The 19,501-nt window shown below is 37.4% G+C and overlaps 1 protein-coding gene across 3 annotated transcripts; it reads left to right on the top strand.

Annotated features, from left to right (window-relative positions):
* Positions 1 to 8,518: 8,518 nt before the first annotated feature.
* LOC127451126 (receptor activity-modifying protein 1-like) lies at positions 8,519 to 18,790 on the top strand. 3 transcript variants are annotated; one of them, XM_051715568.1, is made up of 7 exons: positions 8,519 to 9,247; positions 9,339 to 9,458; positions 11,526 to 11,590; positions 12,447 to 12,504; positions 15,884 to 15,913; positions 16,068 to 16,236; positions 17,258 to 18,790. In XM_051715568.1, the coding sequence occupies exons 2-7, from the start codon at positions 9,434 to 9,436 to the stop codon at positions 17,505 to 17,507; spliced, it is 597 nt and encodes a 198-aa protein (XP_051571528.1). In that variant the 5' UTR covers positions 8,519 to 9,247; positions 9,339 to 9,433; the 3' UTR covers positions 17,508 to 18,790. The 3 variants fall into 3 exon arrangements, with proteins under 3 accessions (XP_051571528.1, XP_051571527.1, XP_051571529.1); XM_051715567.1 differs by lacking the exons at positions 8,519 to 9,247; positions 9,339 to 9,458 and adding an exon at positions 10,333 to 10,551; XM_051715569.1 differs by lacking the exons at positions 8,519 to 9,247; positions 9,339 to 9,458; positions 11,526 to 11,590; positions 12,447 to 12,504 and adding an exon at positions 14,952 to 15,593.
* Positions 18,791 to 19,501: the final 711 nt, after the last annotated feature.

Raw genomic sequence — 19,501 nt, 5'->3', positions numbered from 1 at the left:
TATTCTCTACATTTACTCCACGTTTACTTCATTTACTCTAATTTTCCCCCTCTCCTAGGCGTGCAGCATTATAAGTGAATGGACAAACATTGTAGTTGATTTGCAAAAAAACATGTCAAAGCATTTATTGTCATATGTACACAGTACAATGTACCAGATCCAATTAAATTCTTACTTGGGTGCTTCTTGCAGAGCGATAATATAAAATGTGCAATATCCACAAACAGACATTATTGAGTAAACATACTGTAGGCTACTTACACAGACAACAAACTTAACCCAAATTCACACAGCAAGTGTACAATATAAACATGTGCATAAAGTGTAGCCTATAGTGCTGTATGTACATGTATGGGCATGACTTCACATATTCGAGTAACAGCGGTACTTTAAAATTAGAAGCAATATGGTAAGGGCTAGTACACAGAGAGAACAGTATGATAGTGCAAAAAGTGTTGTCGTTAAATGCCCAGTGTTAATGTCAATGAAGCACAGTTAAACTTGTCATTAAAATAGATAAATAACTTAGGCAAAGCTTTTAAATTGACAGTAAGAGAGGTGCTTTGTAGCATACTTGGTGCTCCTAAAGCACATTCAAATATAAAATAGAGGTAGTATTGAAGTAAACTAAAGATTAATTAACAGGATAAATTCTGACATGTGTAAACATTTGTAATAGATTGTTTGGACCCACTTTATTTTGGTATCTTTAACTATGTATTTAAGCATTTGATATTTTGTACTTATTATGTAGATACTTGTTGCATTGTACTTGGATCTGTAGTTACACTGTTAGGAGCTTTAAGCCATTTTTTAATGGAATGGTATGCAAAAAATGTTCCTTCTCCGTGAAAGATATCACTGAAATTAGTGTCCTGAGATATCTTACCAGTCTCTGTAAGAGCAAATTCATCAGCCTGTCAGAATACTTTGATGTGTTTCTGCCTGTCAATCATTTTGCAATTTTTTATTGTGTAGTAGTCCAAGCGGATCATTCAGGTTTAATATCATATTCAGATTCATAACAGTTGTCAGCTAAGGCCGCTATTTTGCTACTGTTGTGTTTGACAACCGTGAGAAGACACACTGCTTAATGCTATCTCTGGAGGGCGGTGTTTTGAAAAGAGGGGACGTGGCTAATTCAAGGGCTTGGTGTTGTGGATGTTCCAGAATGGCTAAAATCACTTATGGAGCTTTTCCACTGCACGGTACAGCTCAACTCGACTTGATTCTGCTCGCTTTTTGGGGGTTTTCCACTGTGGATAGTACCTGGTACTTTTTTAGTACCACCTCGGTCGAGGTTCCAAGCGAACCTAGCCGATACTAAATGTGACGTCAAATCCCTGCAGATCACTGATTGGTCAGAGAGAATCGTCACTACCAGCATCACTGGATTTGCGACACGGGATATCAACCCACTAGTTTTAAAGTTCGGAACAGCGACAGCAATATCATTTGTTCACGCAACTTTCGAATTGTAAAAATAAATGGCTGTGCGCAAAACCACACCATGGTCAATAAACGAGGTGCAGACGTTCCTCTCGTTAGCGATGAACAAAACGACGCACAACAAAAAAGTCTTTCAGGAAGTGTCTCAGCAGTTGGCCACACACGGCTACCACCAGACCTACCAACAGTGTAGGGAAAAGTTAAAAAACTTAAAAGTGACTACAGAACCATCAAGAACCACAACAGCCAGAGTGGTTCAAACAGAAGAAAGTGGAAGTGGTTCAACCAAATGGACGCTATCTATGGCAATAGACCGGCAAGCAATGGGAGGGAGAGTGCCCTGGACTCAGCCACGGTGTTGTTGGAGTCCACGATGAAGGATGGTATGTTTTGTTACATTACCTCTATATTCTGCTTGAAAGCTTCACTTTATTTAGTTGACCAGCTACTGGAAAGCTTGCTTCTAAAACAACCAGGCCAATTTAACTGTTACACTTGTGTAAAATCACCTTGCAAAAACTGCTTTATGCAGCACAATGAGCTAGTAGCTAACAGCTAGCGGTCGTGTTATTGTTTATGGTCAGTAATGTTTGTGTCACGTTTAAGATTATGTCACGGCAGTAGAGGTGGCGCAATTATGACGATCAGCCTATAATCCCACCCACGTTGAGGCGGCATTAAACTGCAGTGGAAACGCAAGCTCAGAAAAGTCGAGTCGAGTCGAACCATTACGTGCAGTGGAAAAGTGCCATTAGAGCACCTTTAACTCCTAATCCTAAACCTAACCCTACTCTAACCCTTACACTAAACCCAATCTCTAATCTAAACAATAATCCAAAACCTATACCTGCCCATATCTCAACCTCAGCAGCAGCAAATGTGAATCATTTTCATGTAGTTACAAAGTAAGTACATTGTAATGTATGTATTTTGATGTTAGTACATAGTAGTTAAAGACACTAGAGATGTGCTGATGTTTTGTTTACAGTATTTGACTTTCGCCAGATGTTCAGATTTCCTGTGTTTTACAATTAACCCTAAGCTTTTTCTCATATTGGCATTAAGACTCACACTTGTATGTTCATCTGAGGTTATGAGGTCTTGGCTTAAGACTGCTGTGCAGGTGTTTCAGCTTTCACTATGTCGGGTTGCGGTGGTATTCCTCAGCGGTATGTAATGGGTGTTAACATAATTTTTCCTCATGCCCTTATCCCACTAGTGGGCCCATTCTTAAGGGGTTTCCTCAGGCCAATGCAGTGTTTATCTTGGACCTCACAACAAAAGCAAAAACAAGCAGGAGGACAGACATAAGAGGGAGGACTTATCTGTGGAAAGTTTTTAATTATGTGTAGTGCAAACCCTGGATGTTAGTTTTGGCATGTAAAATGAAGATTAGTGTGTGGGGTACTGAGGGATGAGCTCTTTGCTTTGAGATTGGAGTTCACAGGGTGAGATGAAATATAGCAAAGTCTGTGACATTTGACATGGTTTTGAACATCTCCAGATACAGAGACTCTAAAGCATGTAAATGCAAAAGCACATGAATGCACATACGCACAGCTTTCTGTATGATTTTTATTAATGATATTTGAATACAAAATGAAGTATCTGTTGCATCCTTTTATATTGTAATGTTACATCATTTGCATTAAACTATTCTAGGTGTGTAGGTAATTTTATTACCTATGACATTGCATAATGGACATCAGATTGCGCATTCTGCGTTTTATGTTAAATAGTGAAACTTCTGTTATTACTCTTGAACTCTGGTTTGTTATTCGGCATGCTAATAATACTGTTGGCTTCTGTATGATACATTTCTTATGCTTTGAAAAACAGCATCTGCTAAATCAGGGGTTTTCAAACTTTTTGATGCTAAGGACCCCCAAAAGGATCCTCTTGCGAGTGACCCCCCTTCATAAATCATATAAAGGCACATACTGTATACACATGGGCTGTACAGCGAAGCCATTATCTGTATTTGTATCTGTATCTGTTCATATGACAAAATTATCTGCATCTGTCTCTGTATTCAGATAGAACCAGGTGTGGGTTGGCCTTAAACCGGAAGTAAGTCAAAACTAAATGAAATGCCCATTTTTAAGTGTTACTCTTACATTTATAGTTTTTATTAATAAAATATGCCTTGTATATGCCTTTTCATAATAATAGCCACATAATAATAATAATAATAATTATTATTATTATACAATTATCATTAAAAAAATTCTATTATATAATAGTTTTTTTCTTACCCGATGAAGCTGAATTTGTAGGCTACATTAAATGTGGAATATGCTGTGGTTTCTCCTGGTATTTCAGATATTAATAACTGCATGAAACAGAATTTTCTGTATAACATTATTCTGGAGGCAGGAGGCAGGAGGTGCCAAGCAAAATGTGAAATGTCAAGCACACATTTTGCAGTGAATAATAAATACAAATTCAAACATTAAAAGAAAAATAATAGCCTACAAACAGGTGAATGTCCCATAAGTCTATCAGGAATTTTTACAATAGGACACCATTATTTAGTTAAATACTACTACTACTACTACTACTACTACTAATAATAATGTTAAATTTATATAGCGCCTTACCAGAGTTCAAGATCATTTAACATTTTAAAATTTAGCACAGTTTAAAGTAGAAGAAGAAAAAAGAAGGAGCATGTTTCAGTTTCTTCATTTTACATGAGGAGGAATATTCCTAATTGATGAATACTCTATGGAGCTTTTAAACCTTTATGGAGCATCTTAAATTTTTTTTCAGAATAGTCTTAACCAGTTAATTACATTAATCTCTGATGTGAATATAAATGTGGTCAACTTTAAAAGACGGAAAGACGAGCTCCGACATGAAATCACTTCAGGTCAGGAATTTAACATCACGCTCAGGTTTAGACTATAAATAAATACATGAGAATCAGGTGTGAATCGTGTGATACATTAACATAGACATTTCATATGTATATGATGTCGTCTCTTAGTTAATGTTACACTTGACAAGTTCTAGACGTGCATAATTAACAGAGATCGCAAACGGTGTTAAGACCGCGTCCATCCGATCTAAAATCAAAATGTGCGCATTTTCATTCATAAGGATTACACTTTAGAAATATTGGCTGCACAGATTCATAAATTCATTATAATTTTGGATATGTTTATTTAAAACATCACTTTATCCTTGTGCTTTTTGAATGATCAGTTTTTTACATTATTCCGATGAATCCGTTATTCGTTTTGAAGTCATTATTGCTGCCTTTCAAAATAAGGTATTCGGCTTTGGGCACATCCCTAGTATACACTCACCGACCACTTTATTAAGTACACCTGTACACCTACTTATTCATACGATTATCTAATCAGCCAGTCGTATGTAATGCATAAAATCATGCAGATATGGGCAGGAGCTTCAGTTAATGTTCAAATCAACCATCAGAATGAGGAAAAAATGTGATCTCAGTGATTTGGACCATGGCATGTTTGTTGGTGCCAGATGGGCTGGTTTGAGTATATCTGTAACTGCTGATCTCCTGGGATTTTCACACACAAAAGTCTCTAGAGTGTAAAGAGAATGGTGCGAAAAACAAAAAACATCCAGCGAGCGGCAGTTCTGTGGGCGAAAATGGCTTGTTAATGACAGAGGTCAGAGGAGAATGGCCAAACTGGTCCAAGCTGACAGGAAGGTGACAGTAACCCAAATAAACACATTACAACAGTTCTATGCAGAAAAGCATTTCTGAATGGACAACACATGGAACACTGAGGTGGATGGGCTACAGCAGGAGAAGACCCCTCTGGTACCACTACTGTCAGCTTAAAACAGGAAACTGAGGCTGCATTGGGCACAGGCTCACAAAAACTGGACAGTAGATGATTGGAAAAACATCACCTTGTCTGACAAATCTGGATTTATGCTGAGGTACACAAATGGTAGGCCCACTGCAGCCTCAGTTTTCTGTTCTTGGCTGAAAGAAGTGGAACCCAACATGGTCTTCTACTGTTGTAGCCATCTGCCTCAAGGTTCGATGTGTTGCGCATTCTAATATGTTATTCTTCTCACTACAATTGTACAGAGTGGTTATCTGAGTGTCCGTAGACTTTCTGTCAGCTTGAACCAGTCTGGCCATTTTCCGTTGACCTCTTTCATCAACAAGGTGTTTTCATCCGCAGAACTGCCGCTCACTTGTTGTTTTTTGCACCATTCTCTTTACACTCTAGAGACTGTTGCGTGTGAAAATCCCAGGAGATCAGCAGTTACAGACATACTCAAACCAGCCTGTCTGACACCAACAATCATGCCATGGTCAAAATCACTGAGATCACATTTTTCCTCATTCTGATGGCCGATGTGAAATATCTGCATGATTTTATACATTACACTGCTGCCACACGATTGGCTGATTAGATAATCGTATGAATAAGTAGATGTGCTGGTGTACCTAATAAAGTGGCCTGTGAGTGTATATTTTCATGTATAAATACCCATTTATACTGTGTGTGTCAGGGTTCTGCCCTTAGTTTGTTTTTTTTTCCCCCATTGTAGCAGAGCCCTGACATGTACGTGTTTTATGTCTGTTTTATGTCTTGTGTCTGGATTCAGCCACTTCAGTTGGTTTGATTTATTTACTGTGTGGCTGAATCCAGGCACTTGTGTTTAGTCTCGTGTTATGTGAATGCACCTGGTTTTGTATTTTCTCATTTCCTTGTGCATTCGTGTCTGGCTTGTCTTCAGTGATAACCCCGCCCTCTCGTTTGCCTTGTTATCTGTCTGATTATTAGTTGATTGTTTTCACCTGCCCTCCTCGTTATTCTGTGTTACCCTCCTGATTTCTCTCCCTTTATAATCTCCTCTTTATAATCTGTCTGGTGCCAGTTCGTTGTGGGATGTTGCTTGTGTTTATGTCCCCTGTTAGGTCTCTGTCTGTCGTGTTCCCTGTTTTGTGTGGATTCCTGTCGGTTCCTTGCTCCAGGCCATCCCGTCATTGTTGTGTCACCCTGGACTGTGTTTTTTCCCCTTCGGGGTAGTTTTTGTTTGTTTTTGTGAGTAATGAAGCCCCATTATGCTACTCTGCGTTTGAGTCCTGCCATTTCCTCTACTAAACCTGACAGTGTGGGGGTTTATGGCTAACATCACCTATTCTGATGTTTACTAATAGAAAAAATATCTGCCTGTCATGAAGGTCTTATTGTTTTTCAGGAAGTTTGCTAGGTCTTCAGACTTTCCTTTGTGAAATCCCAAATCTTTTAGAATTTAATTGCCATGTGTTTTGTTCTCACTAACTTAATCTGCTTCATAAACAGAGCAAACCAATAAAGGAGGCAAAACAAGCCTCTCCTAACTAATGTGAACGAAATGTGGAAGCACTTTGTGTCCACAGAACTTCACAAGGCACCCAGACCAAGCACATCTGGAGTGAGAGAAGGGGGAATCGCAGGATGACGCTGACTTACACATCTGTGCCTGTGTGTTTTTGTGTGTATAAGCACCAGGGGAATGATACTTACTTTCTCCTCTTGCATCACTAGTAAGCTGTGCCGAGTGCACGCCAGTGATCATAGCGTACATGCGTCAATTGCAGTGGTGTAGCGCTATGTACGTCAATAGCAAGGGTTGACACTCCTCTAAGCCAATGCTTAGGGGGTGGATTTGTCATCAGTCTTTATCTTTCCCCTTCTCTCTGAAGCACAATTCTCTCTCCAAAGCACCTGGGGTCAGACCCCCTGTATGGCCCAATGTGGTTAACAGAATCCCTCCCAGAAGCATTAAAAGAAACAATCTGTTTGGATTGAGGGTGCTTACTCAACTCTGTACAATAATAAACAATGTGAGACCTACCACAGAAGTCATTTTCAGTGTAATATTTGAAATGAAGAAAGTATTTAAACATGCATTTTTATCTTAAATTCTATGTGTTTGAATATGTGCAGGCTACCATACCGATGCCTGTTTGCATAATATGCATTTATATATGCAGTGCATTGTACAAAAAGAGGTGTTTATTTGAGGGAAACTGGGCGTTGTCCAAGAATAGTTGTTTTCTTTGAATGTGCTTTTGAGTTGGACCAGAGTAAAGAACTAATGTGTGTTTATCTTTTTCCCACTATTTCTTCAATAAACTCAACCCTAACTACAACATCAGCAGTAACTGAAAATCCTCCATACACAATATCACACATATTGAAAATGGCTGTTTCTTTTATAGCTTAACAGTTGATTTGGACATTATTGACTTAGAGTTTTAAGCTAATAAAACACTTACTTGTGCATGTAAAACAATAATTGTGTTTGGTAATAACCTAGAACCAAAAAAAAAAAAAAAAGGAAAACCAAACACACTCTACCATTAAATTCTACAAGAACCATTTGGATGTTCCAATCACATTGACATTATTATTTAACAAAATACTGTACAAACTTTCAAATCCCCAAAATCTTGTGGTATTGATGTCATTCAGAACTAAATAATCAAGAGCACAGAACACAAATTCAGCTGGGCATTCTTGAACTTTTCAGTAACACCCTGAACAACTGTCTTAATACATTAAATGATTAACAGTAGAGACAAATTCATACATAATACATACAGCAATCAGTGGAATTAATAACTGGAATATGTGTAAACAGAAATGTGACGGTAACCTCCTGAACAGCAGATTTCCCCATTTCCTCAGCAACAGAAAAGTTCTGAGCAAATTCCAATTAGTACTTGACCAAAACAACAGATCATACAGTATAGCCTACACTCTACATACACTGACATACAAATGAACCAAACCAAAAGCAAAAGCTGTGCCCCAAATGACACACTATACACTAGGTACTTATAATATACACTATGGACTCAGCCATAGTGTGTGCCCTGATAGCACATGTACATCACCCAGATGTCTTTTTGATGTGTGTCTGGAAGATGTATTTTTTTTACGTTGTGTGCTCATGTGCAATACGTCTATATGTTTCCTCTTGGATGTCAATAAGACATTCAGCAGGTGTCTTTGAGATGTTTATGATTTAGAATGTTTGTAAATCTGATCTTTTGAAGATGTTTAGCAGATATTAATTAGATTTTGATGTTTTCCAGATGAAAAGATCTAAAAAAAAAAAAGGCATCTCGGAGATGTACGTGTGCTATCTGGGTGAATTTTCAAAGTGTAGTATCATCTCACATGGAACACATAATGTTCTATTACTACACGGAAGCATTCGCCATTAAATAGCTGACGGAAGTGATGTTTAAAACACATGCAATGCATTGCCGTTAGCTTTAGCATGTTATCCAAACCAGAGACTATTTAGCAGAGACAAACCACTTCTATTAAAATGAATGTGAGAAATTGGAACACCCAACCAAGGAGCTCTAAGTGACCAGTGGTCAGCGGATGTAGAAAGGAAGTCCCGCCTTACAGGTAATGAGTCAATCCCCTTTTAGAAACAGACATCAGCTGTTAATCATCTCGAGAACGCGCATGCGCATTAGCTATACAAGCCAGGAACAATTTTGTTTTTAGCATAATCTGAGGTAAAGAAACACAATTTATGATACAGTTGTTGTCAGATTTTAATGCTGATTTGAAATATGTGATTTGATCATAACCTTGACCAGCTGTTTTGGAGATTTCTGTCTTTCCTTATTCAAGCAGATAGGAGCTGTACTTTCATGACTGGAAATAGCTTCCCGGGAGCATTCCAAATAGGGCCGCAATTGGACTGACTTGCTAGAAAGACTTTGGCCAACCTCAGTTCAACACGTGTATCTCAAAAAACGTACATTCTCACACAGAGTGGGGTGATGGTAAAGCATTCAACTCACATTTGTAAGGTGCTGTCTTCGCTGAAGTTTCGATGGTTGCTACATTCTCCATTATTTACAATTGTTTTGACAGATCAGCAACTCAGCATAACTCCACCCCTTCCGCTATGTATGGCAAGCCACGAGCGCTGAGTGCATGAAGTGTCCAACATTCCACACTTTGTTTTGATGGCTGAAGAAGTGCATCATCCAGGTACTCATATTACACTTCTTTTTGTTGCATTTTAGTGTTAACATACTACTCACACTACTGACACTACAAAATCTACGTAGAATAGTGTGGAAGTGTGCGATTTGGGATGCACCTAAAATCTTCTCATGCTTCATTGATTTAAAAAAAGCCTTCCACTCAATGTGGCACAAGACTCTCACATTGATTGAGAGTGGTGAGGAAAAACATACAACATCTTCAAATAAATGTACACAAACACCATACAGAATGTGCAGTTAACCCAAGTGTGCAGTGACAAACACAGACTTTAGCATGAGCCCCACATTCTTCAAATACATTGGTATAATCTGATATAGAAGCACACTTATTATTTTAAAAATTAGTAATTATTCAAACAAGCAAGAAAAATACTTAAAACATTGGATATAAATTTCAACAACAAATTTGGAGTGGTTCTTATGCTTAAAAAGAGTACACATCACAATGGCCCATGTTCATAAGCCACATTGCCTTGCCATACAATGAAAGGCTGTGCTCCTGCAGCCTACGAAATGAGGCAGAAACAAAACCTTTTACAATCATTACAATTTCTCTTTCCTGCACGATCAAACCCCAAATACGTATTCATATTATTATAACATAGTAATAACCTCATTTGTAACAACACTGTTACCTTTATAAATTGTGAAATGTTTAATAATGCTTTGGTGGTAATCCCTTGTTTATTGTGCCAGTAAAAGTTTCTGAATCCTGAGTCTAGAGAGAGAGAAAGCGAGCAAGCCAGAACGAACAAGAGAAAGTGTCAAAGAGAGTGAGTGAAAGGGAGACTCTGAGAGTATCCTGACACAGAGAGACAGATGATGGCAACATTGGGATATATTAGATCAGCCCGCCCTATATGTAGTGTCTCTTCATTTGTGTGAATTCACCACCCCTTTCAAGGAAATGAGGACATCCTGTTGTTTTAAAAGAGTCTTCCTGTTGAAAAGTCCATACATGTGATTTGTGCAAGCTGAGGTAGACTGACAGACAGAACTTGCCCAGGAATACATGACAATGGCCAATATATGCTACAAACCAGCTTCAAAACTGGTAGGGACTATTCTGTTTTGGGGTAAGTAAGATCTGTACCCTCAAAATAAAAATGGAACTTTGATTTTATGTACTGACCTAATCATTTTGAATGTCAATTCTAGCGTGACCTCTAGTGCTATAATATACAGTATATATGCATATTATAAAAAGACAATTTAATAGTTTAAATTTAATTGAAATCTAATTAACTTGCACTCATGCCCATATGAACAAAATATACTGGAATATCATGTAAATAATCCTTACAGCCTTTTTTTTTTAAATGGCTCTTTAGGTAACTATAGATTTACATTGTTAAAAGTGGTTATGTGCAGTTGTTCTCTTAAAAGAATAGTTTACCTAAAAATGAAAGTTCTGTCATCACCTACTCACCCTCTTTTCCATAGCAAAAATATACTTTTTTGCATCTTCTTATATTGCATCTTCTTTTCCATACAATAAAAAGTGAATGATGACAGAAGCAAACATTCTGCGTTCTAAGAGACGAGAAGTTAATTTTTGGAACAAAATGAGGGTGAGTAAATGATGACAGAATTTTCATTATTAGCTGAATTATCCATTAAAAGAGCCAATTTTACCTGATCTAAAAATAAAAACTTTGATTCAGTCAAAGTTGATTCAGTCATATTAAATTAGATTTTTGACTCAACCCAGCTAGTTTAGAATTAACCATGTGAAGAATGGGTCATTTGACAAAACATTTCTAAACTGTAGACAGCTAGTCAGGAAATGACTATCATGAACCAGCTCGACAGAACAAAGGGAGGATGTGCAGATGGGCTGGATGCCTCCCACTTCATCTCCTCCCTTCCTGACACTTTTTTCATGCCAGTCAATATTGCCCTAACAGCTGGTATTTGTTTTGTCTTATTACAGTATATTGCCTTGTTAAGACCTAATTAGATATCGTGAGCAATATACTATGTTGTCAAACAAGAGTGTGTCTGTGAGAGCGATACACATGTACTATAATACGTTTTATTTTTATTTCAGTCTGTCTGTGTCTATTGGTCACGACACTGCAAACTCTGGTTCCAAACGGACAGAAACACACAGTGGTAAGATGTGTTGAAATTGTCTCCTGATGAATACAGTATCTGCACATTTGAAAAGTCAAAATATAATAAACAAATATAACTGCCCTTGTTTTTACGGTTTCTGGTTTTCCTCATTTATCTGCTGTTGAAAATACTACCTCATATTTTTGACAACTGAAATACACAAGCCAATTCTAAAAGCAATGTGTCCCAAACATACATTTCTTTAATTACCGATACTCAAGCTGTCATTGTTGAATAAATACGAGGTGCGTCCCAAACCGCACACTTCTGCACTATTTTACGTTATTTTGAAGTGCAAGCGAGTAGTATGTTTACACTGAAAATGCAACAAAAAGAAGTGTACTATGAGTACCCGGATGATGCACTTTTTCATGTCAAAACGGAGTGTGTAATGTTGGGCACATTGTGCATTCAGCACTCGTGGCTTGCCGTACATAGCAGAATGGGCAGAGTTACCGGCAGCGATTGTGCTCTGGCAAAACAATTGTAATTAATGGAGAATATGACAACTAGCGGAACTTCTATAAAGACAGCTCCTTACAAAAGTGAGTTAAACGCTTTACCATCATACCATGCTGTGTGAATATGTATATTATTGAGATATAAATGTTGAACTGAGGGTGGATAGCGTGCTAAAGCTAGCGGCAACACAACGTTACTTCCGTCAGCTGTTAAATGGCGAATGCTTCCGTGTAGTAAAAAAACGTTAAGTGTTCCATTTGGGACAGTACTAGACTGAAAATTCATTTGGGACACAGCTATGGATTCTTTTTGCTAATACTTTAAGCAAATTATTTTTGTAAACTTATGCTTTGTATCTCATTAACATTTTTATTTTTCTTCTGTGCCCTAGAGGCAGACAGTATCAACCCCGCCGACTGAAGTACACAGCACTACATACATCAGAGCAGGTGTGTGATACAGCTGTATAAATATGACAGGCTGCTTTTTTGTTTTTCTGAGTTATATGGCCAAATAAACCCTACTGTGATATTTTTTCAGAATATGGGTTCTATTGACTGAGTTCTAAGTTGTTAATGGATGAGTGAAATTTTAGGTTTCTGTATGATTGCGCATTTTGCTATCCAAATCTCATAGAATGATTACTATAACTACATTTTGCAAACGGACTTTTACGTGCCAAATTTACATTTCGTCGCAGTTTCCTGGTGAAATGCACACTTGAGGTGCTACAACAACTGTGTGTTTTATTAACTTTCACACAAATCACAACTACGGATAAACTAGTATTTTTTGCACTATTACTCACACACTTCTTTGTATGATATCGAATTATTTTTACTCTAACGCATCATTTGAAAAAGAATAAATTTTAATGCTTGTATTATAGACCCACATACATTTATACACTTATTCCAAAATGATTTACTTCCGCTGTAGTTCACCTGATAGAATGTTGGACTTTGGACTCAGAAGACCACGGTTCGAGAACACTGATCTGAGACCAGTCAAGTACACAAGCTGACACTTGAAACGAGAGTGTCATAGAAGTAACATGAGATAATGTGGTTGCTTCAGAAAAAGTGCTTTTCATTTTGTTTATGGACACTATCGGTTAGGTTTAGGCATTGGTTAAGGGTAAGGATGTCTGTTTTGTGTCTACCTCTCATTTAATTTTAGATCACTATTGGTTAAGTTTAGGTTAAAGTTTTAGGTAAGGGAGGTGCAATTTACTCATTAAAACATACATCTAATATTCTCCTTAAAAACTTTGTCTGATAACGATACCATTTCACTCACTTTTGGTGCCCCCGCTGGACATTTCCCTGGGAAACTGTAGCCTAATGTGTATTAAGGCTTGTAATTTCGTTTTGCAAAAATGTTGCCACGGTCACGTAATGCTCATGAGACCAGGCTGTATTTTTCTTGTATTCCAGCTAAATATGCAGAGTCAACTAAAAGTATGCCATTTGTAGGTTGATGTCACCTAAAAGTGTAACACTGCATCTCTGTGGTGCTACTAAAACATTCTTTTATTATAAATATTAGTTTGAGTGTCCAACCAGCCCAACACAGCAACATTAGCTTGTCCAGTGGTGTGAGTTTGGGGCCGTAATACCTGTTTGTTCAACCTGACGTGAGGAGTTTTCTGGAATCTGTTTGAAAACAGAGATTATTTTTGCAATTCTGTATGGTGATGCTAGTGGTGCAGAAATTGCACACTTTAGCACCAATGGGTGGTAGACAATTACTGCTTCGGAATTATACAGCTAGAATACAGCAGAAGACCAGGTGAAAAGAACATTGTTTTTTCAGTTGTGAAAAGACATGAGAAAGAGTGAACCACGAGTTTACTATCATTCTCAGTAAGTCTTTCTTGTAATATATATATTCATGGGAGAGTCTCTGTAACACAGTATAAACCAGCTGTTTCAGTTTGGGTTTTAAATAAACACATGAGCACAGAGGAGCTTTTGACACTAAAAAAGACAAAAGACTGGATTGCTGTTAGCATATAAAATTCCAAATTAATCACTTTTGGGGCTTACAGAAATGTACACAATAGTTTTAAAAGCTTGAAGTTTGAAAGTTATACAGGCCTTACAGTATGAGAGAGAGAGAGACTGACAGAAAGTCAAACAGAAAATAAAAAGGTCAGGCAGAAAGTCCGACAATCAGATAGATTGTGCATCTGCAAGTTGTTGCTAGGGAATTGTTAGGGTCTTCTGCCTGATTGCTAGGGTGTTCTGGTCGGAGCATTCCTTTAAGGCCTAGCACAAATGTGTGAGAGTTTCGCTGTGACAGCTGGAGTTTGAAATCATGAACATTCTGTGAGTCTTGACCCATTTGAAAATTCTGTCAATTTAAGTCTATGAGACTTTTGATAATCTGCTACAGGAAAACCATAATTCCGATCAGTTAGAGAAGATGCCAACCCAGTCTGTGTCGGGTTTGGTGAATGTAGCTTGAATGCTCTAATACATTTGTTTATTTTCTGATTTTGGGGGAAATAATCCTAATTTAAGTTTGTAGGTTTTGTCAAACCAACATAATAAATGGTCTTTAAGCTTTTAGCTCTGAAAGGCAGAGTAGCATATGTTTCCAAAGTACAATGAACTCTTTTGTCTCAGATGAAGTAAAAAGTGGCTTCAAATTCTCTACAGATTAATGTAGGATAGGAACTTGATAAAACATGTACTGTACTAGACTTAAACTACTGGTTCCACTTTAAGTCAAGCTCACATGGTCAACATGGGATCCACAAGTCCAGAAAGTGTTACATAAACTGTTCCAATCCTCCCTCTCCTTGTATTTGCTTCTTGCTATTCCTTTGAAGTGGGTGAGCTAAAAGTTTGTTTCAATCACTGCTGGGCTAAAAAGCCAAACGTGCGGCCTTTCGAGCACAGATGGCAATCTTTGATTGTATCGTTTCTCTAACTCAATCTGTTTAATATGACCCAGTTATTCTTAAACGCGTCCGTTCCACCAGGACGCCCTGCTCTGCCCCTAAATGTTCACTTATGTTTCCTGTTTGGAAACAGATGCAAAGAACGCAAATAAATCAGAACCATTGAGCCGGAGAGGAATCAACCTGAGACAAACGAATTGTTTTTTCAAGGGGGGAGACCAGTTTGCAGATGTGTATCTGGCAGGGGTGTGCTCAGCTCAGAACAGACCCGCGCCTCAGGGAAACGGTGCAATCTTTTGAACACAAAACTTTTTTTTAACAATAGAAAGACTGACTGGGAGAGAGCGAGGCGGCCAGAGGAGGAGCCTTATTACGTGGGAAAATCAAAGCGTTCTATTGCGCGAACTCGGTCAGCAGCGTTCTGAACATCTGGTAACGGCGATTCCACATGTGGTGACGGCGCATCATCGCTCTCTTCCACCCTGTCGCGTTTCCTGTTATGCCTCGCGTTCTTCGGTGTAAAAGTTCAGGCACACTCAGCGGCGGGGTGAGACCAGCTCGCCAACGCTCGTTGCTTTGATATGAGGTCATCGTTCGGCTTCTTTGGCGTCTTACTTTCTATTCTCTGTGGTAAGTTTTGTGTGCGTCGATTTAACTTCTGTTCAGATGATAGAGACACTACAGTAGACATCTGTGAATTCAAGCTGCACCAACATGGTAGCAAAGGTTTATCTAATAGGATTTCTATTTTTGCACTCTTCTGATGAATTTAAAATAAGTTTTATTATTTATTCGTTATTTTCCAGTGGATTTCATTGCCGTATATGGACACACATTGTATGCACGTTTTGCATTTATGATACATTCATTTATGAAGGCTTATATCTGTAATTATTTACTTTCTTATTTGTATATTTTAGATCTTGGCCATGGAGAGAGAAAAACATTCGGTATGTATGCATATTTGTTGCCATAATCAAAAAAATGTTATTTTTTAAAATTCCTTTATTTAAAAATGTATTGAAAGTAACCATTGACAGCTAGGCTGTGACACCTGTAAGATACATGACTACTTTTTTGATTCATTTCATTCACATCTTCCAGACTGTGCTAACAAGACCATCTGTAACATGTACTGTTCGTTTTGTGTGAGCAATGATTGGACACCTCAAGGATGCTATGAAACCCTGGTTTCATTGTGTAAAATTAATTTTGATAATGCTATGGAGTCCATAAACAGTACCAACTGGTGTTCATTGGAACGAGTAAAAAGGTACATTCTTATGAGTTATAAAATGCCATACTTAAGGAATATTCCAGAATCCGGATTCAATGTAAGTTAAGCTCAGTCGACAGCATTTGTGGCATAATGTTGATTACCACAAAAATTTACTTTGACTCGTCCCTCATTTTATTAAAAAAAAAAAAAAAAAAAAAAAAAAAAAAAGCACTTACAATGGAAGTGAATGGGACAAATCTGTAAATGTTTAAATACTCACTGTTTCAAAAGTATAGACACAAGACATAAACAATATGCATGTTAACAAGATTTTAATGTGATAAAATCACTTACTAACCTTTTCTGTATAAAGTTATATATAATTTTACAACTTCGTTGCCAAGACTATATAATGCTGTAAACTCTAAAACCCTTTAAACCACCATAAATACAAAGATTTAAACAAATAAGTTTTAACAGAAGAACTAATGTGTGCTTTTATAAAATTATAAACTTCACATTTCTGCCTTTAACCCCTCCAAAAATTGGCCCCATTCACTTTCATTGTAAGTGCTTTCCTGTAACCTCAATTTTTTTTTTTTTTTTTAAGAAAAGGAGGGACGAGTTGAATTTTAATTTATTTTATTTGTGGTAATCAACATTATACCACAAATGCTGTCGATTGAGCTTTACTTGTAATGAACCTGAAACATTCCTTTAAAGGGATAGTTCACCCAAAAATGGAAAAAAAAATAATAATAATTTAATTTCCTTACTATTATGTTGTTCCAAACCCACATGACTTTCTTTCTTCTGCGGAACATGTCTTTGACACATCATTTTCCATGCAATGAAAGTGATCGGTGATTGAGGTGTCTTTCTGTCTAACATCCCCTTTTGTGTTCAATGGAAGAAAGAAAGACATAGTACGGTTTTGGATTGGAAAAACATGAGTAAGGATCAGTAAATGATGACAGAATTTTGATATTTGGGTGAACTACCCCTTAAACTCTGTAGCTTTATATGTGTTTGATAGTAATTGGTGACTCTCTTACTCCTTCTGTCTCTCTGGCAGTGCCTACAACAATTTCACTGTGTGTACCGAGTCTATTGCGGACTGTTTGCTGCTTCCCTGGCCTAACAATTTTGTTGAACGCACATTTGTGGATATCCACTCCAAATATTTTCTAGAGTGTCCCACAGAGGGACTGAGAGACCCCCCTCCCAGCATCGTTCTTGCCCTAGTCATGACCCCCATATGCCTAATCCCTGTTATGGTGATTCTAGTTGTTCTCAAGACCAAAAATGGAGATAGGAGGTCCTAGAGAAGATTCCAGATCCAAGAAGACTTTGTTCTTATACCTTCCTCTACTTTGTTGGGGTAGAATCCCACCGCTGCCCCAGGATAATTTCTTGGCCTGACACTGGGCCAATGAATTTGCACCTGACCATCTCCAGGTTTGAATACTTAAGTGAAGGATGGCCAATAGTTTGTCGGGGCTCTGACTGGCAAAATATTATTGCACCTCAATGAGGCTGAGTAAACTCATTGATGGTTAGAAAATTGCATTTGCATTGACAGTCACATCTCTGAATTGCACACTTTTCTGTTGTCTTCAGGTTTAAATGCATAATCCATTGAAATGTGAAATGACAATGGTTAAAAGATTCATTTGAATTAATCAGACATACAAGATTTATTGAGTGACCCCTTTATGCACTGTAAGAAATGGTAACTTAACTCATGTTTTAAAGGAATAGTTCACCCAAAAATGATAATTATCTTATCGTTTACTCACCCTCATGTCATCTCATACTTGTATGACTTTCTTCCGCAGAACACAAACAAAGGTATTTTATTGGATATATGATGTCTGATGTATGATGTCCATACAATGCAAGTGAATGGTGACCAAATTTTCAAGCTCCAAAAAGGACATAAAGTCATCATAAAGGTAATCCATTAAACTCCAGTGATTTAATCCATGTCTTCTTAAGTGATCTAATCGGGTGAGAACAGAACAAAATGTAACTCTTTTTTCACTGTACATCTTGCATTGCAGTCTCTAGGCACGATCATGCTTTCAAGCTAGATTACATTTCCTAGTGCTTGACACATGTGCAGAGTGCTAGATTCCCCTATTGGAAGTGTAATCAAGCTTGAAATCATGATTGCCAAGGAGACTGCTTATGTCAAGATTTAAGGAGTCATACTTTGGTCTGTTCTCACCCAAAATCAATTGGATCACATTAGAAGACATTGATTAAACCACTGGAGGTTTATGGATTACTTTTATGCTGCCGTTAAGTCCTTTTTGGAGCTTGAAAATTTGGTCACTATTCACTTACATTGTATGGACAAAACACCTTATATCTTCATCAAAATGTGTTTGTTTGTGTTCTGTGGAAGAAAGAAAGTCATACAAGTTTGAGACGACATAAGGGTGAGTAAATGATGGGAGAATTATCCTTTTTGGTCGAACTATTCCTTAAATGTAGATTTTGTTGTTAGTTAATTGACAAGTGCTGTTTAGCTGGCTCTGATTATAGCCTTTGTGATTTCATTTCTATTTTGACACAAGTCATAAAGATTGACTTTTTAAATGTATTTTATGACAACTAATGATTAATTAAATGCAAATGAGTCGATTTGTATGCCTGACAGAACAAAGCCAAAAGAACAGTCTCACTCCTTTCAACTGGCAGCTTATTAAATATCTGTTTATTTATATAAGTTAACAGCAGACATGTGTCTCTGAAAGGAAAAAATGGTGGCACTGTTGAAATGAGAAGGGGAGGAATAAAGGAGTGGTAGAAACTGATGGAGGATTACTTTATATATGTTGTAATGTCCTCTTTACTGGCGTTGTCCTTACCAATGTTTTAAACACAATTTTAAATGCCCCTCACACCACTGACTTAGTGGCCACAGAATAGCTTTACATAGCATTATCATTACTGTATATTTTGTAGACACATAAATGAGATTTTGGATTAGAATTATTTCTTGTTTCATTATCATTTCACAAGATAAGGATTGTTTCATAAGTGAAGGAAGCAGAGCATTTTCAAAGACATTTTCAAGCCTTTTTTTCCATATCTGTCTTAAAAGAGACGAATTGTACTGATATTTAATGACAATTCATTTAAGGGCATCTGTATCGAGCACTTTGCAGAACCACTTTAAGAGTCTGTGAAGCCTAATTTTATACTTTAATAAGTTACTTTTCATTTAAAGGGACTTTTTTTTTTTTATTAAACGACATGTTTTACCTATATATACCTGTATATAGTCTGTCATTGTGATTTTAGTACAGGT

The sequence above is a fragment of the Myxocyprinus asiaticus genome, chromosome 14, assembly GCF_019703515.2.
Source record: "Myxocyprinus asiaticus isolate MX2 ecotype Aquarium Trade chromosome 14, UBuf_Myxa_2, whole genome shotgun sequence".
Classification (NCBI taxonomy): domain Eukaryota; kingdom Metazoa; phylum Chordata; class Actinopteri; order Cypriniformes; family Catostomidae; genus Myxocyprinus; species Myxocyprinus asiaticus.
The sequence above is the reverse complement of the archived record's forward strand: the minus strand, read 5'-3'. Positions and strand labels throughout refer to the sequence as shown.

Bases quoted from the DNA above. Each gene is read 5' to 3' on its own strand.
- LOC127451126 (XM_051715567.1), top strand. From the start codon at position 10,488: ATGACAATGGCCAATATATGCTACAAACCAGCTTCAAAACTGGTAGGG. The intron at 10,552-11,525 runs GTAAGTAAGATC...TTTTTATTTCAG, and splicing joins AGGGACTATTCTGTTTTGGG to TCTGTCTGTGTCTATTGGTC. The intron at 11,591-12,446 runs GTAAGATGTGTT...TCTGTGCCCTAG, and splicing joins ACGGACAGAAACACACAGTG to AGGCAGACAGTATCAACCCC.